This window comes from Myotis daubentonii, chromosome 11 (genome assembly GCF_963259705.1).
Source record: "Myotis daubentonii chromosome 11, mMyoDau2.1, whole genome shotgun sequence".
Lineage (NCBI taxonomy): Eukaryota > Metazoa > Chordata > Mammalia > Chiroptera > Vespertilionidae > Myotis > Myotis daubentonii.
The window spans coordinates 70711414-70736398 of NC_081850.1; the positions used below are offsets into that span (position 1 = coordinate 70711414).

Below are 24985 nucleotides of genomic sequence, written 5' to 3' on the forward strand. Positions count from 1 at the left end.
TCAGTCACACTACTTCCCAGGTGGGAAACTGAGGCTGATAGCTAACAGGAAGTGGAACAGCCCCTGAGCCCACTGGACCAGTGGAGCCAACATGTGGTGCTGGGTGCCAGCATTCCCCCATCTCAGGACAGAGGGCATTAATAAACCGGGCGTGCTCTTCCCTGCCTACAGGCCTCTGAATCCATCTCAACAAAGGCTACCTGGAGCACGCGTGATTGGTCAGGCGGGGCCCAGGAAATGAACCCATTTGCAATCCTTGAGCTTGCTGTTAGCTCCCTGAGAAAAAGAAGGGGTCTTGCTTATCACGCCTTCAGCATAACCAGCAGAGGAGGCCTAATGCAGGCACTAAGCAAGTATGAGTTGAATTTAAAAAATGCACTAACAACAATAATGATGTTATTGATCCTTTGCTATATGTCAGACTTTCCAACAAGGGCTTCCATGCCTCATCGCAAATGATGCATGTATGATCCATGCAACCCAAGCCCCCACTCCAGGTTCAGGCCTCTCTCTCTGTCTGCAGCATCCTGTCATCCTCCCCAACCCGAGTTGTTCTTCTCCCCACTCTTAAGTCCACCCTGACCTTTCTCCTTTGCCCCCTATTCCAAACTGACCCCCCTTAACATAGACAACTTAAAGGGCAACACTGAGGGTTAAAAGATATAGAACATAACACACATGCACACATACACACACACCTTCAATTCCCTTCTCCAACCTTCTTTTTACACACTTGATAACAATGAAGAGAGAGAGAGAGAGAGAGAGAGAGAGAGAGAGAGAGAGAGAGAGAGAGAAAGAAGAGAAGAGAAGAGAAGAGAAGAGAAGAGAAGAGAAGAGAAGAGAAGAGAAGAGAAATGAGAGAGAAAATGAAAGAATGAGCCCTGGCTGGTTTGGCTCAGTGAATAGAGCATTGGCCCTAGGACTGAAGGGCTCCAGGTTCGATTCCAGTCAAGGACACGTATCTTGGTTACAGGCATGATCCCCGGTCACATGTGGGAGGCAACCAATTGATGTTTCTCTCTCACATTGATGTTTCTCTCTCTGTTTCTCCCCCTTCCTTCCACCCTCTCTAAAAAAAAAAATCGATGGAAAAATATCCTTGGGTGAGGATTAACCAAAAAAAAAAAAAAAAAGAAGAAGAAGAAGAAGAAGAAGAAAGAAAGAAAGAAAGAAAGAAAGAAAGAAAGAAAGAAAGAAAGAAAGAAAGAAAGAAAATTAGAGACAGGGAGAGACAGGGAGAGGAGGAGACAGAGACACCAGGCTTTCTTACACACTCTTAGAGACAATGATCACCTCCCCAGGCCTCCAGAGCAGCCTTCCCCTTTGATGCCTGCCTTAGAGACAGGAGGGGAGGGGAGGGTGGACTGCCTTTCTTTCAGTCCTGGGATTTATTATTTGACGTGCACTGACAATCAAGCAAAGAGGCATTTCCTGCACAGAGGGCCAGTGTGTGGCCAGAGCAATGGCACCTCCTCCCACCTCGAGTTCTGGAAATAGCAGCAGACCTGGCCTCTACCAGGAGACACTTCCAGATAAGATAACTTGGCATCCATGCCCTCCAGCCTTGGAGCTCAGCTCTGGGGTGATTAGCACCTCATTTCCCTCTGGGTCTGTCCATAACCTATGAGGCATTTCACATGCCTTAGGGGTCTAACATCTTCCAGGCCTGCACCTTCCCACAGGTCTGAAATCCTATGCTTTGGGGTGTACACTCCTGACCTGATCCAATGATCATGCAGAAAAAGGGAATGGAGCAAAGAGATCATGCCAAGCATCACTGTTCTACAGCGTGCTAACATCTGTACAGGAGGGGAAACGGCGTCTGAGAAGAGAGATGGTTCAGAATCATAGAGCTGATTCTTGGGGACTGGGACTGCTCCTGCAATTGCTTAATTTCACAGGCAGAGGCTTTGGATTTCTAGCGGACAGAGATTGGACACTCCAACCTTCTTCAAAGGGGAACGTTTACGCAAGAGGCCTGACAGAGCACCTCTGACAGGTGGCAAACCCAACATATTTTCTGTGCCATCATTTAAACCAGCCACTATGGCCAGCACCTGTGCTCCGAGGGCAGATACTCACATTCCTGTGAGGCAGGGGGGTAAAGAGTGTGCCAAAGCCATGCCTGTCTGACCCCTACCTGTCCTCTATTACACAGATGAGGAAACTGAGGCCGACACAGTGTAAATGGTGATCATACTGAGGTGACAGTGATGAGCACCCCTCTTCTTTCACCTCCACTAACTCCATCCTTACATCATTGTGAAGGGGAGATTCCTAGGACCCCATTCCAGATGGGGAAACTGAGGCCAAGGGAGAGGAAGAAATCACCACGATAGCAGTGGTAGTAATGACTAAAAGGATGGCACTGGTCACCAATTTGCATTTTATGAAAGGTTAGTTTCCAGAATTCCATCCCATGGGCTGGGCAGTCTCTCCCCATGTGGCTGCACCCATCACTGAAACCCAGACGCCCGTTTTGAGGAGGTGCTGGGCAGGGGCTCCAGCTAGTAAATCCTCCAACAAGGGAGAGTGATTAGTGTCGGATGCGGTGGTCGTCGGCTTTTGTGCTGCTGACAACTCCTCCCTTGAAAGGCCCGGCAGGCTCGTTTTGCAGGGGCCCTGGCGGGCCTGCTCCAGCCTCTGTAATTATGCCATTCACCAGTCACCCAGGCCCGCGCGCTGAACTCCTGACCCAGCAGTGAAAGACTTGGGATCTCATTACTAATCTCTTAAGCCACCTCATCCTCCAAAATACATCCATTTAAGTTGGAGGCCACAGCTTTGGGGGTGGGAGCCAGGGAGAGGGAAGGGCCAGCGTAGGGACTTCTCATGACATGGCCAGGTTCCCTCGCTGGGGCCCGGGGCCCATGCCCCAGGGCAGCGGGCCTGGCTTATCTGCTCTGTGCGGGCAGGCCTTGCCCAGGGTCAGCTGTTCTGCTTAGAGACTAGGAGGCCTTTGGAGAGGGAGGGCCATCTGGGCCCACCTGTTTGCAATCTCAGGGGTGCGGGTGGGGGACGAGCCTGTGTTTGTTTTAATTATTATTATTGTTGCTGAAAAGGGAGGGTACAATGAGCAGAAACTGCTAACATCTGGAGGCTGCTGTCCAGTTTACGTAATCCCTGTAGCAGAAGAGGAACACGGGATCCCCAGCCAGATGGTCCGTGGGTGACTTCATGGCAGCCGTGCCTTCTCCAACGGCGACATGCTGACAGGGTTGGGAGAGTGGGTGGTGGGACCTTCCTGAAATTCCTAAGGGGTGAGAGGCAGAGGTTTGGGAGCTCCCAGAGATCTGTCTTTCATTTTGGAAGTCTCCGGTTATTTTTTCCCAGACAAAGCCCACATTTCTCTCTTATGCATTCATTAATTCATGCATTCACTCCTTCAATATACACTGATGTAGCACTGATTATGTGTTAGGTCCTTTATTCCCCACGGTCTACATGAGAAAATGGATCCCGGGGGGGGGGGGGGCGGCGGGGGGGCGGGAAGAAAGAAAGGTAAAAAATCCCTTCTCCTGAAGCGCTCCCAAAGCCATAGAGGGAACTGGGTGGAAGGTCCAGCAAACACTCCTAGAACAGCACAGCAGGTTCTGGGTTCAAGGGGTGCAGAGGAGGGACTGGCCCTGGCAATCTCAGCTTGAGGGCCAGGTCTGAAATGCAGACTTCGTGTCAAGTGGGCCCTGGAGAGCAGGGGCTGGAGAGAGAGAGGCAGGAGAAGGGAAGCTGGGCCACAGCTGAGCCATGACCAGCCTGTTTCCCCAATGATGTCAACAGCAGAGGCATGAAGGATAAAGTTCAAGGTGCAGAATCTTGCTGCAAACAGATTTCTGAGCACATTTTTTTAAAAAACACATGGCTAACTTTCTGTGTTTCCAAATCTCTCCTTTTCTAAAACACGGATACTGAAAGCAACTCATGCCATTTCATTATTCTAGGTCAGCATAGAAAAGCAGTGCAGACTCCAGATCAGATCAAAAGGGCGCTATTAGCTCTGACCAGAATATTCACTCCAGAATATTCACTGGACACTAGATGGAAACTCAGAGACGCTGCCTGCACTGTGGGAAAGCCCTGGGGCACGGCCAGCCAGAAGCACTGGATGGGGATCTTTATTTCAGAGCCCAGAGGCACTGCCAGGTCTAGAGAAGTAGGCGGAGCCTGAGATGGTCCAGTTCTAGACCAGAATACAGTACGGTGATTCCAGAGCAGGAACAGGCACTTCTGGCTGCTCTAAACCCCTCACTCCAAAACTGCCTCAGACCAAGAACACAAACCCAACCAGTCTGAATCCGAAATGCCCTCTCTACTGGCTCCAGAGTGGACTTGGGAAACGCAGCCAACACTTGGGAACCACCACTCAGCTCGGAGCCATGCAAAGCGGAGCAGGGTGTCTTTGGGAGCCTCCAGCCTTCCTGGCCTTTCTCTCAGAGCCCTGAGATACTCGTGGTGAGTCAAGAAAGCAGTGACCGTGTCCCAGCTGTGGGCCTGCCTGGTCACCAAAACCCTCAGTTAGAAATAGCCCAGTGGCAGTTAACGGCAGTCTTGACCACACTGGCCTTTTGAAGACAGGTCAGGGGAGTGATTTTTCACTGAAAAGCATCTCTGTGTTAAAAGAACAAGACTGCCTCAGGTTCCTGAAACCAGGGCTTGGTTGTTTTGGTTTTCCTCCCTTCTCCCCCTTTCCTGTCTTCGCCAGCTGCCTCATTTAGATCTGTGTGTTCTGCCTTGTATGCAGGATAGAAGAGCAGTCACTGTACCTGCTGGGACCCCACTCAATGCCAGGAGGGCCATGCAGCCCTCACCGGCCCTGGTTCTCACTGAGCTCTCAGGGTCTCTGATCCCCACCTATAACTCCAGTGAGCAAAGGCCAAAAACTCACAGAGCTATTGACCCCCTCCCCAGCGTGACCTCTCCTTGGAGGAAGCGCCAAAGGGTGTAATGCCCGAACATATGCAGGCAACAGAAGGACAGGGATGGCTGATGCTTTCCCAGCATCCTGCTGGCCTGCCAGCTCACACAAGGGCTCTCATTTCTGAGGACAAGGGTGATGTTTCTCTCCGGCCTGCCCCTCCAGAATTCAGAAGCAGGGGTGGTGATCATGACATGCAAACTGGGGGCTTTGCCCACCAAATGCCCAATGGACATGTCTGACTTATGTGTCCACCACCTCCTCTGCAGATTCCTGTGAGAGACAGAATCTTTTCCCCAGCGGGGCCCTTGACCCGGGCAGCCCACATCTGCACAAACGCAGGGTGCAGAAGCAGCTGTTTCGAGACGAGGTCTCTGAGCACAACTGCAGCATGACCTGGGATCCCCAACGTGAACTCTTCAACAACCCCTACCCCTGCCGCTTTCCTGAACCTTCTTTCGAGCAGTGGAAGTCACACACACTTCCCAGTCCAAGGGATGTGGGCTGAAATCTAAGCTTCTGCCACTGACTCTCAGTGTGACCTTGAACCCTTCATAAAGCCCTAATTCCTCCACTGCAAATGAGGCAGAGGATGGTGCCTGCCCTGGAGGATCTGTGTAGGATGAGCACACGCAAGTCTCAGACATAGCCCCACACACTAGACACATACAATGAGCATGTCCCTCCTCCATCCCGCCCTACTTCTTTCTTCCTGGCTCTCAAGGACCACAGTTTTGGGTTCAAGTTCTAGATTTCCCTGTCCCAACCCTGGGCCAGCTGCAGAAGCCTGAGTGAGTTAGTCAACTTTTGTGAGTCTCAATGCACTCCTCTGTAAACCAGTGCAAGTTAGCCGCTACCTGTGTGAAACGGTGGGTGGAGTTGTGAAGTAACTGCTCTGGCAGTCCGGCCATTCACACTGCTCCTGTCATGATCATCAGCACTTGTCATCACAATTATGTTACTGTCATTGCTGTCATTTATTACTGCTTAGTCATTCCTTTTCCTCTCTCCGAATTTCTGTTTTCCTCTTCTCTTCTCCTTCCTGCCTTCTTCCCTTTTTTGCACTTTAACACCCTCCTGGGCTGGGCCTCCCTCTGGGAAACCTCTCCGAGGGTGAACCACAATGTCTCAAGCCAGAAAGACAGCCCGCTCTGTTTCTATCCATCTCTGTAGGACTCTAGTTGTGGGGACATTCCCGAGACCCCAGTCTTTCCCAGAATAAGAGGCAAGGGGTAGGGCATTAGTCCCGAGGCCCAGCTTCCAGAAGCAGTTTCCTACTTTCTGTGCAAAACTGTCACCGTGCAAAGTGCAGGCGTAGTCATAAATAGTCCTCGCATGCCTGCTATGTGCCGGCCCCTATTCTTGATGCTGAAATTCACGGCAGTGAACACAGAATAACAACAACATAAAATCCCTGCCTTTGGACAGATAACATTCCAGAGTGGCAGGCGATCATGGAGGCACTGAGAATTCGGGCTGGGGTCAGGATGGGCCTTCAGGACTTCTCCCCTCGACTCACACAGTGGCTCGTGCCTCGTCTGGAATGTAGGGGACGCACCGGGGGACTTAAGGCGCTGCTCACTCTGGTCACCTATTTTAGGAACAAGGGGATGTCACCTGGCACATAAGGGAATCACTTAGAGACACTTATTTGTATGTTTAAGCCAATCATAAAGGAGGCATCACTCAGCAGGGGCTGTTCCCAATAGTGTCATTCAATGGATCACAAACATTCTCCGAGTATTCTGCAGGTGGCCAGCTCTGTGCTGAGCACTGGAAATACCTAAAGGGAGAAGATGGAGCCCAGTCCTTAACTGTCACAGGCCATTTGGCACAGAAAGCCATGAACACAGGCAAATGCAGAGGAGGAGGCAGCCTGTGCACTGGGCCGCTGGGGGATTCAGAAGGGATAGGTGTTGTCAGAGAGCGAGGGTAGCACATCACGGCGCGGGCAGTCAGAGGAAACCACAGGCAGAGGTGCCATTTGCGCTGGACCTGGGCGGATAGTTACTGGAGGTGGAGAAGCTGTAATGACCATGTAGGTTGCCAGGTGGGTCCTGGTAATACCAGGGGAACTATAAAGTACTATGCTGACACCTGAAGCTAATACAAAATAATAGTGAATGTAGAAAATATATACTTTTAATTAAATTTAAAAACATTAAAAAAAGAGGTGGAGTATTGAATGATGGATGCTCTGGGCAGGAGAAATGGAACCCTCAAGGCCTAGAATGTATCCATAAGGCAGCGGACTGTGAGGAAAAGCTGGTAGAGATCATGCAAGGCCCAGTCTGCAGAGGCTGTGGGTTTTATAGGCCATGGGGAACCGTATAGAAAGCTCCACAGACAAGAGATCACTGAGACAATGTTTATTGTGAATGTACTCCAGAGGCAAAACCCACCCATTGAGCACATAGGCAGACTTAAAGGACGTAAGACATCGTAACACCAAAAGATGAGTGTGTCCTACCTCACTCTGGGAAAGAGAGAAGTATTGTTATTAATTTTTAAATGTTAAGAGCGGTGGTGTGGTACACTAGAAAGTGCATGGGCTATGGGGTTAAAAGAACTGGATTTACTCCTGTTCTACTACTTGAAGTAGGGGACCTTGTGTGAACCTTTGCTTCCCCATCTGTGAAATGGGAACATAATTCCTACAACATAGATTGGTTATGAGGATTTCATGAAACAACTGAACTGAATGACTTTAGATACCAGGTCTGTACCAAGCACTGTTCTGTTTTATGGGTGCTCTTTGCTGGAATCCCCACAAAAATTCCCACTTAATTTTCCCATTTTACAGATGAGGAGTCTGAGGACCAGAGAGGCGAAGTACCTTGCCTGCGATCTCACCGTAGGTGGCAGCACTGGGATACGATACACGCTGGAGAATGTGATCCACTCTTCCTCTCCAATGGGAAGCCCACCATCTCCATGCGGTTATTTAAATGTAAATTAATTAAAAGTTCAGGTCCTCAGTCTCGTGAGCCACATTTCATGGGTTCAACATAACAGGTGGCTAGAAGCTCCTCTACAGGACCCTGCAGGTGCAGAACACAGCTGGTGTGGAGCCTGGGCTCTCAGTGACACATCCTGCCTGCTCCGGGGCATTAAACTCCCACCCACAGCTCCCTGCTGCGTGGCAGTGTATCTCCTCCCTCACTGCACTGAACTGATATTCAGTCCCTGGACCTCTTGCCCCCGGCAGCTGCACCGCAGACCTGGACCTGGGTATCACTCAGGTCGCATCCATATTCCTGAAGCCGACATCCTGCCAGCAAACCAGATCGCTCCTGAATCTATGTATATTTAAGAGTATGTATATTTAAGATCACCTGTTCCAGGATGGAGAGAAATGCAGACGTCAGCCAAGGGTCCCCTTTCTCCAACTGCACAGATGGGTCCAGTTTGGGAGAGGGTCCCAGAGTGGGCAGCAGCCCAGGGAAGCAGGCCTCTGGGCAGGGCCCTCTCTCACTGCCTGTCTGGGTCCATCACTCTCTGGAAAAGGAACATGCACACATGTACCCAGGGGCCTCCGGGCACTTGGATCTGGCTGACGAATTAGGAGTCTGAGGAAACCCAGGGCTGGCTTGGGAGAGAGGGCAGAAGGCCCCTTTGGGTCTGATAACACATCCAGGCTAATTTAAAAAGATTGGGGAGTGCAGAGTGGGGGTCGGGGCCATGAAAAACAAACACAAACAAACACATACACAAACAAAAACAAAATCTTGTGCACAGCCAAACCCCAACTCCCCCCCCCCAGAACCCCTCCTCGGGGCCTGGCTTGAGAGAGTTTCCTTTCAGACTTAGAGGCATGAGCATGAGGTTCCGGGGACAGAAGTGAATCCCCGAGCAGCGGGCTCAGCAAGCTCGACTGGCTCCTGCTTCCTAAGTGCATCCCAGCCTCGGAGAGCGGACACTGTTTACATCGTTCACATGTTTCTTGGGTACCGAACATGAAACCAAATTATACAGCAAAGGCCAGGCTGGCTAAACACCACTGCCCCCACTTAAAGCAACAATGATAATTTAGGGAAGAAGAGAAGAGATAAAATGCAAGAATGGAGAAGGGTCTTGAGGGAGCCTGGGTGAATGACAGGGATGGGAGGAAGAGCCTGGTGCCGAGTCTCATGATAGGGCAAGGAGACGTGGAGCACAGAGACGATGCAGGGGTAGTGGGTTAGGCCTGAGGAAGAGGCGAGACAAAGGCCAAGAAGGCTTCCCAGAGGGGCGGTGGCATGGGTTGGAGCGCTGGATATGCCCGAGACCACAGAGCCTTGCTTGTTCTCGGGTTTTGAGTCAGGAGCCAATGGCAGGTGAGAGATGAAGACGGGCTCCTCCACCCAGGCCTGCCCTGCGCCATTGATACCTGTTTGCCACATAATGAGGCCTGCTAGGCCCGGCTTCTACTCAGGCTCACCCTTCCCCTTCCATGTACTCCCCCTGAGGTGAACTCCACTGTCCATGCATAACAGCAGCTGGCCAACATCTGTCTCTTCTTATTAGAAGGCCCTATTCCAGTGTCCCCTGTCCTTCATGGACAAGACAGACGGCTGGAGGGCAGTGGCTGAGTCATTCATCTCAACCTCTACCCACTGCTCCAAGTGATGCTTTGGACGTAGTAAGTCCACTATGAGATTACACTGCTTTTGAATCCAAATATCAAGACCATTTCCTAACAGCTAGGAGATGAAGAGGTTTAAGGAAGCTGTTTAATCAAAGTCAAATCTTAGTAAGTGAAGGAAGACCAAGAGACTCTTAAAAAAGTCTCTCTCTGCTTTGATTTCTATAACCAAAAGAGTATTTCTTAAAAGAATAAAATAAAACCTCAATTGTTCCCAATTGGGTCTCTCAGTTGCAGTAACTTCATTGGCAGCAAGAAGCACTCCTTTAAAAAAATTTTCAGTGGCTATAAGAAGGAAAATGACATCCTGGCCAAGCACCTACCATATGGAAGTCATGGCTCCTATTTTATGGATAAGGAGTTGGGCAGGGACAAAGACAACTAGCTCAGCTTGCCCGAAGGGGTCAGCTAGTAAGTGGTAGACTCCAGGCCTGAGAATTAGGTTGATCTGATCCTCAACCTCGTTTTTCTCTTGAAAACTTTCATCACTGCAAGTTTCCAAGGCCACTCATGGTGCCTGGCACTTGGAGGCATTGAAAGCGTGAATGAATGCAGGCGGAGGGAGCAAGAGAGGGCGGGGAGGAGAGGCCTTTGCTGGGATCCTGAAAAATGTGATGGACTTAAAGTCCCTCCTAGCCCAAGGCTCCCTGACAAGTTCAAGGCAGTTTTAGGGACCAGCTCCTTTCTGATCCAAACACTGTTTGTTTGTGACTCTCCTGGAGAACTTCTGGGTGCCCCACACCAACAGGACAGGCTGTAACAGACCATGGACTTTCTGTTCTGTCTCCTCAGATGACTTGCACATGTGCTCTTGAAACATTTTTCAGAAACCACCAGGAGAAAGCAGATCCCTTGGGTATTGGAGAAAACTTCTTGGAATCTTCTCCGACATTTCTGTGTGTTCCCTTTGCCCCTCCTCCTCCCTCCACCATGGGCAGATGCGGTCCCAAGTCACTAGTGAGAAGAGCCGCATGCTTCGCTGAAGACGTACATGGGGAAGGGACAACCCTTCAAAGTGACCTCAGCACTGGGTGTGAGTCCAAGGTTTCTCTCTGCCCTTTGCAAATAACATCATCTAACCAGCATCGGAGAATTGCTTACCCATGCAAGATTTCTGAGCGAGGCATTTACGATGTATACCAGTAGTGTGGGCTAAGAAGTAGGAGAAAGAGCGCCATAGGTGACGGGGGCTCATCTCTCTGAAACCCAGTTTCTTCACGATGAGAGAGGGGAAGAAAAAGTTCTGTTTTACACCCTAGGATAGGGTCTGGCATACAGGAGGTATCCCAGAGATGTCACTGCCTTCCTCAAATGAGTACCCAATTGCTAGCCCTCTGCTGAAAAGCTCCCCATCACATTCCGGATGAAGTCAAGCTTCCAGCACCTGAAGGATGTCCCCATACACCTTTCTAGCTCATGTCTCTTGACTTTCCCTTTATTTTGCATTGACTGGTGACAAACTTGTAAACGGAGCGAAGTTTCCTCTTCCCTCTGCAAGTGATCTGTGTGTGCCTTTCCTCCTTTTTCTCCCAGAACCCAGAAATAGTCAGGCATACATCCCAAATCAAAGGGATCTTTTACACTCGGGCTGAGAGCTTCAAACTTTTCCATGTTTCTCCCATATTTTCAGGGACACATTTTAAATGCCTCTTGAAGAGGGCAACACTTAACCTTAAAGAATGAGAGCCTACAGGTGGAGATCTAGGCAGCATGGCAGAAACAGCAGGGAAATTTTGGGGGGACTGGAGAGGGACCCCCCCTTTCTTGGTGTTCCCTGAATGCACCCTCCACAAGCAGAGAAGCGAAGGCACTGGCTCCCTCAGCTTATTCTCCTGTGTCAGTCACTGAAGCGGGCGTGAGCTGCCTGGTCCTGCAGGTCAGTCCGTATGAACCAGTGGCGTGCACCCTGGTTCAGCTCTGCGAGGGTGACCCCATAGTCCATCACCCGGCTCTCAGAGCCTCAGTGTCCCAACCTGTCATGTGAGAACATCAATTCCTATTTTTGTAGGAGGATTCAGAAAAATGGATGCAGAGCCTGGAGAAACTGGATGTTATTTTTATAATTTGTTCAGGAGCTTCTGAAAGTGGGCACAGGACTTTTCCTTTCCTGCATGCCGGCTCTCGCCCACGCAGACTGAGTAAGCCCATAACAGTGTGGCTTCCTCAGGGTAACTCCCTCCGACTCTCACACTCCTGGGTCTTGGCTGGGATTTGGATGGACACACCCTCTGATGAAACGGTGAGCTCTATGAGGGCAGCAGAAAGGCCAGAACTTCTTTGCAGTCTCTCAAAATGCCTGGCATAGTCCTGAGGCTGCAGTGAACATTTGCGAACACAACTGTGTTGAACTCAACCCAGTGTTGACTAAGCTGTGCTGGGTGGGTCACTGTGGCCAGCCTTTGGGCGAGGGTGTTAGGGGAGCCTAACATGATTGAGAGAGGAAATTAACCTTGGCCCTACCCACACTAAGTGGAAAAAACACACCAGGGCTACGTGTTTTTGCTGATTTGCTCCCTTAATCTCTACCAGGTAGAGGGTATCATTTCCTGTTTCTAGAGGAGGAAACTGAGGTTCCCAAAGGAGTCATTTACTCCAGGTTCCCAAGGAAGAAGAGAAGTGAGGAGGGCAAAGCTTCCTCACTTCCTCTTCACCCATCAGCGCCCATGCTCTCTACCTGCCCACAGGTCTCAGTGCAGGGTTCAAATAGACTTCTGTTTGATCAAGCAAATAAATGAATTAATACAAAATTTCTACAACACAAGACAAATCATGATTTGTATTCTAACAGAGGCACGAAGTATTATAGGCATGCCAAGAAACAAAGCGAATTGTCAAAGGACCCAGGGGATGTACCCACTAAGGGGTTGATACAATAAAATAGGAAGTCAGAGACCCAATTGCAAAGGAAGTGGAGATGATTAGGTCTCCAACACAGGCATCTCCTGTTCCATCACCAGCCCAGTTGGAAGCCTCCCGGTGGGGACCTCTCTACCGCACAAGGCCATCCGACTGCGGATAGTTCTCGACCTCAAGGCTTTCCTTACCCAGACTCTGAAACTACTGCCCTGGGTCTGCTTAGCCTAAGTCTTAGCCTCAAAGGATTAACCAAGTGAACTGGTTGGCTGAGTGAAGGTCCATGATTCCTGGGAGAACACTGCACATTCCTGACTGTTTGGGGTTTCCACACTTTCCCTAGGCCACTGTGGGAGGAGGGAGGTGCCTGCTTGGAGAAGAGGAAACTGGCTTTGGTAGAAATGCTGGGGGTGGGGGCAGGATAAAGGAATAGCTACATCTCATTTGGGCTGCCTTTGGTATAAAGTACTAGAGAAATGTGAAACACGGAGACAAAATAAGAACAAGATGGGATCTTTGCAAAAAGCACTTTAAATCAATCCATTTCTGAGGTTCCCAGAACAGAGAAAACTGGATTCTTTGGGTTGATTTCCATGTTTGTTCTGTTTCAGGGACTTCTTGAATTCCAGCTGGGCCAGGAAGGTGCATGGCCAAAATATCCAAAGAATGTCTCTTATTATAGGATGTTCAGCCCAATTTGCACAACCAGGAAGTTTTGATACTTCTGGTAACATCTGAATATAAAACTAAATGTTCAGAGTGGAGTAACTTAGTCCTAACCAAATTTGGGGATCTTGCATGAGGAGAATGGACGAGAGAGATCTGAAACTGTTAAAGTGGAGAGCTTATACAAAATAAAAAATCAAGTTTTAATCAATTTTTTTGGACTCCTATAGCACAATGACCGTTTCTTCTTTCTAGCAGTCACGGTGAAACCCTGCCAACTTACTTGGACAGGGCTTGTCCTCCCCAGAGAATTCTCGTGCCTAAGTCTTGTACATGGACAAGGCCAGAGGTTGGGTCTTCCCCCCTTTTTTTTGTTTCTTCCACAGACTCCAGCATAGAGCCAGGCACATGACTTCAATAGACACTTGTATTTCTCATTTTTATAGCATCAGGGGAAGACAGAGTAGGACAAAACTGGTTTATAATGCAAAAATGGAAACAACCATAGTCATTTCATCACTGCCCAAGTTCATAGACATCCCAGTGAGCACCAAGGGGCCAGGGAATAGGACCCTCAGGACAGGGAGTGGAAGCAGCCTGAACTCAAAACTGTGGGTAGTGCCCATGAGTCAGGCAGAGATTTCACGTACCTCACAAGGTCTGCACAGTGACAGCAACTCTACGATCTGTCCACCTATGATTCTTTCTGCTTGTTTCCCAGGGGTACTTGCCAGGAATCCAGTTACTTTCAACTTCTGAACATGATCACATACATATTCCTAAGCTTCTGCTATCATCTTCCATGACATCCTTCCAATCCTAGATTCTCCACGTATGGGCTATGGGACCTTGGGGAAGCCACGCCACTTCTCTGGTTCTCCAAGATGGGCAATACTTCTTAGCTTGAGGAATGGCAAGGGGATAGGCTATGAGATGCATGAGTGTTCAGTATGATGGCTGGTGGACCTGGAGACCCCCGGTCCCCTCCACTACTCTCCTGTGTCTACTTTGGTTCCTACTCTCTGGAATCCTGCCCCTACACTGCCTATTTTTGTAGGAATGTTTACGTGTGTTTGTGTGCACATGTATGCGTGTGTGTGTGTGTGTGTGTGTGTGTGTGTGTGTGTGTGAGAGAGAGAGAGCGCGAGAGAGAGAGAGAGAGAGAGAGAGAGAGAGAGAGAGAGAGAGAGAAGAAAGAGAGAGAGAAGGGCTTAATTGTGTAGGGGGAAGGTGCATCTAAGTACTTCCCAACTCCTTCTCTCAAGGCATCAACTTCTTCACTGGAGTCCTGACAGGGTGAGAATTAGCTACCAGCCTCCCCTAATCACAGCACAAGGTAATGAGCGCCATGGTTATACCTCGTCCCCCTCTGCTGTGCTATCAGAAGGGAGCTAGTTTCCACTCCACAAACATTACTCAGTATTACATAGGCTATGTGTGTGTGTGCACGTGTGTGCGTGCGCGCACGATGGGAGTGCAGCGTGTGAATGATTTCTAGGCATTTGCTTTCTGTGGGGGACTTCAGGAGACTGTTCAACAGCCCTCCAGACCGCCCTGCCTGACCCTGTACCCAGCCTGCACATACACACCCTCCCCGACCCGGTATTCTCCAGTGAGTTGATCTCATTATGGCAAATTTAGTTACAGCTGAAGTCTCCTTGTAACAAAGATTATGTCCAAGCCCAGAGTAATGGAACCTAGTCGATTTCATTAAAATAAAATTGGTTGCAATGAATAATTCAATAGGATGATTTTGTTTTCTCATCTCCTCTTTGTAGTATTGATAATGATTTTTTTAAATTGGATTTTTGTTTAGGAAGACATAATTGCCCATAATTCCTGACAGCCCGCTCCTTACCGAAGTGGAATAATTGCCCCACGAAGTCCCTTTCAAACGCTAAGACTGGAAAAGTCTTTCTCTCCTCTTCTCACATTAGTAGCAATAACCTTTGTGTGATTTTTAAGCACAGCTGCTACCTCACTTCTTGCTCATGTGAGAGTCTGAGTGTGTTAATAATTCCCTTGTTTGAATGATGCTTTTGAGACATTTCTAGGAAGGGCTGCCTGTGCTGAATTTGGAATTCCTGGCTCTACTGCCAGCCAGCCCTGCCAACGCAGAGCAGGAGGTTCTCTGTCATACAGATGTGGTTCTTGAACATTGTCTCTTAGTGTTGTTCATCGTATGTAGCAATGTGTACACGTATGAGTGTGTGTGCACGAGTGTGAATCTATAATCAATTAAACACACATTTCCCGAGCAGCTAGTCTTATCTGGATCTTGTACTTGAAGAAAGGGACAGAGATGACTTAATCTCAAAACAGTTATGAAAGTACCAGCAGCCTAATGGGGGAGCCAGACACACGAATAGATTATTAGAGTTTGTGCAATTGGGTGTAGCCAAAGATAAATTCCTCAAGTACAGAGATGGCACAGGGGTAGGATGAGGCCTAGACACTCATTCATTTACCCATTCATTCATTCACCAGGCGGGCACTGTCCATGATAAGCATCAGGGAATACTGTGCTCCCATTTCTCTCCACATACTCTCCTCAGGGCAGTCATGAACAAATGCAAAGGAAGAAATAGGGAATCTAACAAATGTAAATATACGCAAATGGGTACATGAGAAATGATCAGATAAACACTGTAAAATAGGTAAGTGAATATACCCATCTTGTACCTCATCCAATGGTTTCTTACTGGGCCCCTAAAGAAGGTCACATCTCTCTTTTATCTAGAAATCAGGTCTATCTCCCTGACCCTGAATCAGGGAAACAGTCTAATGACTCATCTACAAGGCCAGGTGGCAGGCTGGCCTCAGAGGCAGCCACTGGGCCAGGCGGTCAGAAGCACTGAGTCGTGTCTCTGGGAAACGGGAGTCTCGGAAGAAGGCAGGTGCTTGCTCAGCAGGATAATTGGAAAGGGGGCTCTGGGGACAGCACAGCCATCCCTAGAATCACATAAGCTCTGGTGGCCCCAACACTCTCAGTCCCTCAACTGAGCGGAGAGTCCTTCGGGGAAGAACCCTGGAACGTAAATAGTGCATTAGGGGACTGGGGAATGAGTCACAGCTTTTTAGAGTTGGGAAGGTCCTTGGAGATCAAGCTGATCTACTCTCTAATTTAAAGATGGGGAAATATGGGGGCCAGAAAGGTGGGGAGACTGGTCCAAGGCCACACAGCAAATTCACAGGAGAGTGCTCAAGGAGTACCCCCCCACACACACACACAAAATAATAACTTGTGGGACTCCCCCAAAAGAATGTGTTCTTCCCCACTGAATTCCAGTGGTATGTCCAAAATGGAATTCTTTCCTAAATGTGAATTATAACAGGTAGGGACATAGGAGGACAGTCATTACCCTGATGTTCCTTCCCTGTGCTTAGCTACTCCACATCTAATCCCTGAGAAATGGTACCCTTGAGGCTCTGGAATTACATTTGGCTAGAGGTTTGGTCACATGGCCACATCCAATGACACTACCTTCGAGGCAGGAAGCTCTGAGGGACAGAGTAGAGATTCAGAATATGGGTGGGAAATGCCACGCATGGCTGGCGTCTTACCTGGGAAGCTGCCGGCTGGCCAATGACGACCCAGCCTGGGCACTGCTGGTCTTGATGGGAAACTGAAGCGTTGGATGCCCACTGATCGAGGAACCCTTGGGGCGTGTAGACACCACAGTCCTTGATGCTGGTTTTTTGTTCAAACTCCTCACACACCCCATCACCATCGTGGAAATAGCACCGGCTGGGCTCATCTGGGGGAGAGACACGGAAAGGGGAGAACAGGGAGATATTGGTCCTTTGGTCTCAGCCATCAGTAGCAGCTGTAGAACTGGACCAGAAGAATCGTCAGCACTGTTAAAGCCCATCACTGATCATCACAACGGATTATTATTCAGCCTTCCAAAAAGAAGGAAATCCTGCCATATGTGAAAACCGGAGCGGACATGGAGGGCATTATCATAAATGACATAAGCCAGTCACGAAAGGACACATGCTGTGTTAATAATACTGTACTGTACACCTAACATTTTAAGAGGTACACCTTACGTGTTTTTTACGACACACACACAAACTCACAAACACATCCACCTTCATTACCCCAAGTGAGCCCGCAGCAAGCTGGTGAGGGAGGCATTGTTATTTTAATTATCATGTTAGTCTTTCAGACCAGGAAAATGAGATCTCACGCATCGTTAATAATCTGCCCCAGGTCACACAGTGTGTTAATGCCGGATCCTGGTTTCGAACTCAGGTTTTCCCTCCCCAGGTTCTAGGGACATTACCTGATGTCACAGAAGTCCCCAGTCGCAAACTGAGGTTTATTTAGCTCCAAAGAGGATTTCGGTTTCACATGAAGAGTGAATTTATATACAAGAGAGGCTGGCTCCAGTTCCAGCTCGGTAACTAAATTGCTCTGTTACTTTGGACAGGACTCTTCCTCTCTGGCCTCAATTATACTTACTATAGAGAAGGGGGTTAGACCACTGGGATGCTAGGAGCCCTTCCTATCTAATTCTCTAGGTTTTAAGGGCTTGTTAGATACCTTGGGCATTTCAGGTAAGCCAACCAAGCCTTGCCCATTCTGCAATAATGGGCTTCATCTTCTAAGGGGTGACTTTATTTCTAATGGACTGAACTGAATCAGCTTGTGAAGTCAGCACACGCCTACAACACCTTCAAGAAGCCTTCCCTGTAACAGAAAGCTCCGGGTCAAGCAGAAATAAGGCTGGGATTTCTAGGATGCTGACTATCTGAAAAAGGAGTCTGTGAATTCAGAGGCAGCAGAATGTTGAGCCCCTTCCAAGCTCCAAAATCCCTTGTTTATTTCTGCAGTTTACATAGTGAAATACTATTGAAAGAGCCAGAATAAATCAATTCATTTCAATTCAATTATTTGAGGATGGGTCGGAGCCAGTGTGGACTCCAGTGACCACTAGCATGCCTGGCAGTTCAAGCAAGGGACGAACACAGGCTCAGCACTTCTCTGGAGCTCCAGTGTCCTGGTCAGTGTGGCCAACTCACATAGAATAAAGCCCAGGCCCAATCCAATAATGACCAGCCATCAATGCAGACTTCACTCACTAGCAACCCAAGACAGGGAATTGCAAAGAGCCTAGGTTTTGACATCAGGTAAAGCCACTTTCCAATGCTAACTCTGCCATATATAAGTTGTGTAAGACTGAAACAAAATAACCTGTCTTCTCTGATCTTCATTTCCCTCCTCCAAAAAGGAATGGAGGAAATACTTATCTTGTGTGGTTGCAGTGATTTCCTGAGATGGTATGTACAACACCAGCGCCTCTCCCATTTTATCTATTGGAACCCTGAGAACCCCAGCAGGTGAGGTGTTCAAAGAGCTAGAAGAAGCCTGGCCTTTGACACCTAGCAGAGGGGTTTCTATGTGTGGTATCTACAGAATAATGACTGCACAGCCTCCTGTAGATATGGTCATAGGGTTGCCTGACTCTTGGTAACACCTTACTCCTCTTCTAATATGAAGAACAGTAAGGTAAGATTAAAATAAGATTGTAGAAGGTCTATTCTTTAAGAAGACAATTTATTCCCCCATCAAAGAGACCTCAGAGTGTCAGGAGTTGGGGCTAGAATTGGAGTTCTCATGAAAGTTAATTTCTTCCTGATTATGTTTAAGACCTTAATAGATGTCTGCCTAGAGTCAGCGGAAACTGGGAATGGAGGAGAGAAAGAGATAGATATAGGTGGGTAAATAAGTACCTAAATAGACAGATAATTAATATAGACAGATTGATACAGAGTTAAAAGAGATAGGAGATAGAGCTAAAGAGGAGAAGGAGAGAGAGGGGAGTGGAAAGATGCCTGGTTTCTGCCCCAAGATCTTGCTGACAAAGCTACTCTGAGCCCCCTTTTTTTGAATAACATCCTTGGACTCTGCTATTCATTTTTCTAGCTAGAGTCCCAGGGGCCCTTCAGCTACATCTGACCACCTTCATCTGGGGAATTCTCTCTCCATTCCTACTCCCATGCCTCATGCACTGAAGGGAACATGGTAAGGAATGGAATACAAATGTGTGGCCAGGAAAAACAAAGGTAGTGACAACAAAACAAGAGAACAAGACTGGCCTTCTTGTTTTCATTACAATTTGCTTAGTTCTTCTTGAATGCTTTATGCTGGGAGGGGAGCAGATTATAGTGAAAAGAGTTTGAAGCCAAATAATCACCTTGCTGCCTGCCTTCCATGTAGTAGCTAGGTAGCATTGATAATAACACATCCCATTGGGAGGGGTACTGTGAAAACCTATTAGACTCTCAGTAAGTATCTGTTGAATGAATGAGTAACTAAAATTTGGCACCTCTGATGCATATACTCTTGTCCAAATATAGTTTAAATGCTGCGCTCTTTGAAAAAAAAATTTATACTGGGTGTTAGGGGGAAGGGAAAGTTATTGAGACACCAGTGGCAACTAGCTTACAGGGGGTTGCAGGGACAGGCTGGTTCCCAGCTCATCCTATCCTGACATGAGGGAACCTCTCTTGACATTGAGGGAACCCCTCAATTCAGATTCAGTTCCTTTCATGTGGTGACAGGTTTAGAAATCTGCTATATCCAGTGAGGAGTCTTGATGTGGCTGGGGGGCATTGCCAAGTCTGTCTTCCATGGTTCAGCTTTTACTTGAAAGACACTTTCTTTTCCTTTTGGAAGCAATGAGCTCAGCTCCAAGAGCCTGAGGCCAATGGACTCTGTAAGTGGACAGACACAGCTGATGCTGCTTCACATTACGTAATCTTCAATTTCTGTGGGCCTGCACCATGGAGCTGAAATGCATGCCTCTGCATTCCCGAGGCATGTCCAAGGGACACTGAGCCAGACATAGATCGTCACCCCTATCTGAAAACTCAGAAAGCCACGCTTCAGGGAAATGAGACGAGTTTACCTTGATGTATAAGCAAACATTGGCATTCAAGCTATTGTTAAAAGTTCTCATCCTTGAATTCAGAAACCCTGGATTCAAACTCCTGATCTGCCCCTGGTTACCAAGTAATATTAGCATGTTAGTTCATCTCTCTGTTCCTCAGTTTCCCCATATATAAACTGGAGACAAGATTCCCCTTTAGACTGCCTCAATAAAGGGCTGGGTATGATCAACTACCATAATAGACTTAAGAGATGGGGAAGTGATACAGGTCTTAATGGCCCAGTGCCCAGTTTTAAGAGATTTTACGTGGGAGGGATGTTATCATTCCCAGCTAAGATAGATCCTTATCCTCAGAGGAAAACTGGTGCGGACTATCACTGCACTTCACCAGTAGTTTCTGAGTATCTGCTCAGTGACTGCGCTGGCACTGGGAATACACAAATGAATCTGACAGGACTCCTCTCCTGCAGGGGGATCACCACTACTTGGAAAAATGGGGGATGGCTTCCTGAGAAGATGCTTTGGGGGCAGCATCTTGGAGGATCAAAAGAATTTGTCCATGTTCAGGGAAGAGCATAACTGCATCTTGATCCGTGTGTGTGTGTGTGTATGTCTGGCAAGGTCACAGTTCAGGGAGTTCAATGGATCCTGGAGCCGAGACATTGAAAAGCTGATCTGAAGCCAGACTGAGGAAGGACTGCAATGCCCTGTTAAGGAATTTGAACATTATCCTTTAGAGATGGGGAGACCTTGAAGATTCTCCTGACCAAGAAAGCTGTGTTGTTACCTGTAAGACTCACAGTCTTTGAGGCAGTGAGGTGTAGACCTGACTTTGCTTAGCAGAGGTTCCATTTACTATTAATTTGACTTTGGGCATATCACTTAGAATTTCTGAACCTTGGTTTCCTCCTCTGAATAATGGTTGAATGATCGAATGTTTAGTATGATGCTCAGATGGCTTGATCATAACAGATGATCAATAACTGGTCTATAATGATGATGATGACCTTGGAGCTGAAAGCAATGGTTTCATTTTACATGAGGGAAGCCGAGGTGCACATGTTGTGGTGACTTATGGAAGCCTTCAGAGAAATTTCCAGTAGACACAGGACTAGACTGATGGGTTTTGAACTCACAATGCAGTGCTCTTTCTATAGCACCATGCTGTCACATCAGACTGGGCTTTCAGTATACAATTCTGGCAACAAAATCATGTTTGACTCTTTACCAAGTTTCGATATTATTTTGTGGAATCTCTGATTTCACTTTTCGGAACAGCCACTAGTGTGAACTAAATATAACTAGTCTGAGAAACTATTGGGAGTTTACCAAGTCTACAGCCCATTGAGAAAAAAAAACAAAACAAAACAACTCCCTGCAGATGGGGAGATGAGAGTTTTAAGTAAAAGGAGATGGATTTGGTTTAGGACTCAAGGAGGAAGCAAATAATTTGAACACAGACTCTTAGATAGGCTACCTTCCTAAGGGTGGATAGATTTACCTCTCTTTCTAAACTTCCTGTTTATGAAGATGGGTCAGCTTTGGAGAAATTTGCATCTGTTTCTATTTCCAGAGGGAACAGTGACTGACTGGCATTGGGATAGCCTCTTTTAGTCCAATGATTACTATTTTTTTTTCAATTTTTTAAGCACCAGGAAAAAAATAGTATTTTTTAAGTTCAGCTGTTTGTTTAGGGATGGATCCAACCACAACATGCTTCATGCCACATAACAATTCATCCAAACAACAATAAGAAAAGACCAAAATATGCATGATCTTTGTCCAAATAATAGCTCCTTGGAACAGGGGAAACTACAGTGCTTAACCCCTGAAGGTTTGCAAAAGGAAAGCCTGGGGTGTGGGAGGTGGCTCCACTGGCAAATGTTTCCGCTGGAACAGAAACATCGAGACTTTGCATCGCCGATCCTTCAAAAGCTTCATGAGACACCTACACTGCTGACCTCATTTAATTCTATTCAAACTGGGATTTGTCCTTAACATTCTCAACCAGATCAGCCTGTCCAGGGTACAGACGACGGGGTGACCAAGGGCTCCTACAGAACCATGAATCCACTAACCAGCTTCAGATGCTGATGAGGTCAACTGAACCTGAGGAGGTGAAGTTGGTTTCTGGTTCCTTCAAGGCTTGGCCACATACCAAAGTGAGCCAGAATCCCTTCTTGTGTTTCACTGTGACAACCGGGCACCATCCAGCAACCCAAAAGCACTAGGAAAAGAAGGGTGAATTTGGATGTAGTCTCACGCTACCACTACACTCCACTCTCAGGCCTGCCATGAAAAGCATCCTCCGGGGGTAGCCTTGTCCTCTGTCCTTGGCTCTGACACCACTGGCTTGAAGGCTTCCCCACTTCAGTCCCTCCTCACAAAGCAGCCTATGATGAGCCTTTAATCTAAAACATCAATCTGATCATGTTTACAATACTCAATTGACTCCTGCAAAATCGGAACTTCCCCACCTGATACTCATGCCCTTTTGTCGCCCAGCTCCAATGTTCCTACCTAGGCTCATTTCCGACCATGCCTTCACTCTCAGATGCACACAGCTCCTCCCCAGGATTCACACCTCAGAGCTTCTACCCTTAGTTCCTCAGTCTGAAAGGCTACTTTCCACCTTTGAGTCTTCCATCAAGATTTACTTCCAGCATCTTCAGGTCATGAAGCATCATATATCAATCTTCTGCATCCCTATTTGTCCAGCACAAACCAATTCCCTCTATTTCCTCCATCATTATGTTCTCCTTCCAAACCAGCAAAACAGGATATTGCCTACATAAACATTTTTAATTTTAAAAATTAAATTATATTTTAAAAACCCACATTTTTTTTAAGTGGCATCATCCCACATCACCGTACCACTGTCTCCTACGTCACATTTCTCTTTCTATGATTCACAGTAAAGTTTATTGAATTATCTAAACTTATCCCCTTTATCTCCTGGAATTCACTCTTTAGTTCTCTTCAATCGAGTTTCTGTACTCACCACTCCACCCAAACCAATCTTGTCAAGATCACCATTGACCTCAACATTGCTAACACAAACCACAATGTCAAAGAATCTTGAAGTATATAAAGAAGTGCCTTTTCCTTGAGGTATTCTCTCTCAGATGCCATGGTGCCATGCCATCCTATCCCTTCTGGCTCCCAGCTCTTCCCACACAGATTCATGTGCTGTCTTCTGCTTCCCTAACTCTTTACTAAATGTTGCCACGTTTCAGGGTTAGAGCTTAGGCCCTCTTTTTCTTATCTATCTACATCCTCTCATCCAGTCCTAAGTTTTAAGTACAGATTTTAGAACATTTATGCACTAATGATTCAAACATTTCTTTCGATATGACCTCTTCTAGGTGGGATCTCAATACCAGATATCAAGTTGTATTACAAAGCCACTGTTCTCAAAACTGCCTGGTACTGGCACAAGAATAGGCATACAGATCAATGGAATAGAATAGAGAGCCCAGAAATCGGCCCGAACCAATATGCTCAATTAATATTTGACAAAGGAGGCAAGAACATACAATGGAGCCAAGATAGTCTCTTCAATAAATAGTGTTGGGAAAATTGGACAGATATATGCAAGAAAATGAAACTAGACCACCAACTTACACCATATACAAAAATAAACTCAAAATGGATAAAGGACTTAAATGTACGACAGGATACCATAAAAATTCTAGAAGAATCCAAAGGCAAGAAAATTTCAGACATATGCCGAAGCAATTTCTTCACTGATACAGCTCCTAGGGCACTTGAAACTAAAGAAAAAATGAACAAATGGGACTACATCAAAATAAAAAGCTTCTGCACAGCAAAAGAAACCATCAACAAAACAACGAGAAAACCCACTGTGTGGGAAAACATATTTGCCAATGACATATCTGATAAGGGCCTAATCTCCAAAATTTATAGGGAACTCATACAACTTAACAAAAGGAAGATAAACAATCCAATCAAAAAATGGGCAAAGGACCTAAATAGACACCTTTCAAAAGAGGACATTCAGAAAGCCAAGAGACATATGAAAACATGCTCAAAGTCGCTAATCATCCGAGAGATGCAAATCAAAACAGCAATGAGGTACCATCTCACACCTGTCAGACTGGCTATCATCAACAAATCAACAAACGACAAGTGCTGGAGAGGTTGTGGAGAAAAAGGAACACTTGTGCACTGCTGGTGGGAATGCAGACTGGTGCAGCCACTATGGAAGACAGTATGGAGTTTCCTTAAAAAACTGAAAATGGAACTCCCATTTGACCCTGTGATCCCACTTCTAGGAATATATCCCAAGAAACCAGAAACACCAATCAGAAAGGATATATGCACCCCTATGTTCATAGCAGCACAATTCACCATAGCTAAGATCTGGAAACAGCCTAAGTGCCCATCAGTAGATGTATGGATTAGAAAACTGTGGTACATCTACACGATGGAATACTATGCTGCTGTAAAAAGGAAGGAACTCTTACCATTTGCAACGTCATGGATGGAACTGGAGAGCATTATGCTAAGTGAAATAAGCCAGTCAATAAAGGAAAAATACCACATGATCTCACTCATTCATGGACAATAGAGACCATTATAAACTTTTGAACAATAATAGATACAGAGGCAGAGCTGCCTCAAACAGATTGTCAAACTGCACGGGGAAGGCCGGGGTGGGTTGGGGGGCAGGAGGTAGGGGGGTAAGAGATCAACTAAAGGACTTGTATGCATGCATATAAGCATAACCAATGGACATAAGACACTGGGTGATAGGGGAGGCTAGGGGACTGTCTAGGGCGGGGGGATAAAATGGATACATATGTAATACCCTTTGTAATACTTTAAGCAATAAAAAAAATAAATTAATTAAAAAAAATAAAAAAATAAAATAAAATGACCTCTCTACTTAAATATCTGTTTAAAGTCATCACAAAATCAACATGTCTGAAACAGAAGTAATGGTTTCTCCCCACATTCCTTTCTTCCTCCTCTTAGTAAATGACAATATTGCTCAACAAAGGCTAA

General features: G+C 47.0%; 1 protein-coding gene across 1 annotated transcript in view; it reads right to left on the reverse strand.

Annotated features, from left to right (window-relative positions):
• PAPPA (pappalysin 1) overlaps window positions 1-24985 on the reverse strand; it is a 221475-nt gene that overhangs the window by 70993 nt on the left and 125497 nt on the right. Inside the window, exon 10 of the mRNA XM_059657843.1 lies at window positions 16623-16816. Coding sequence (XP_059513826.1) covers window positions 16623-16816 — 194 coding nt within the window. The remainder of the gene's footprint in view (window positions 1-16622; window positions 16817-24985) is intronic.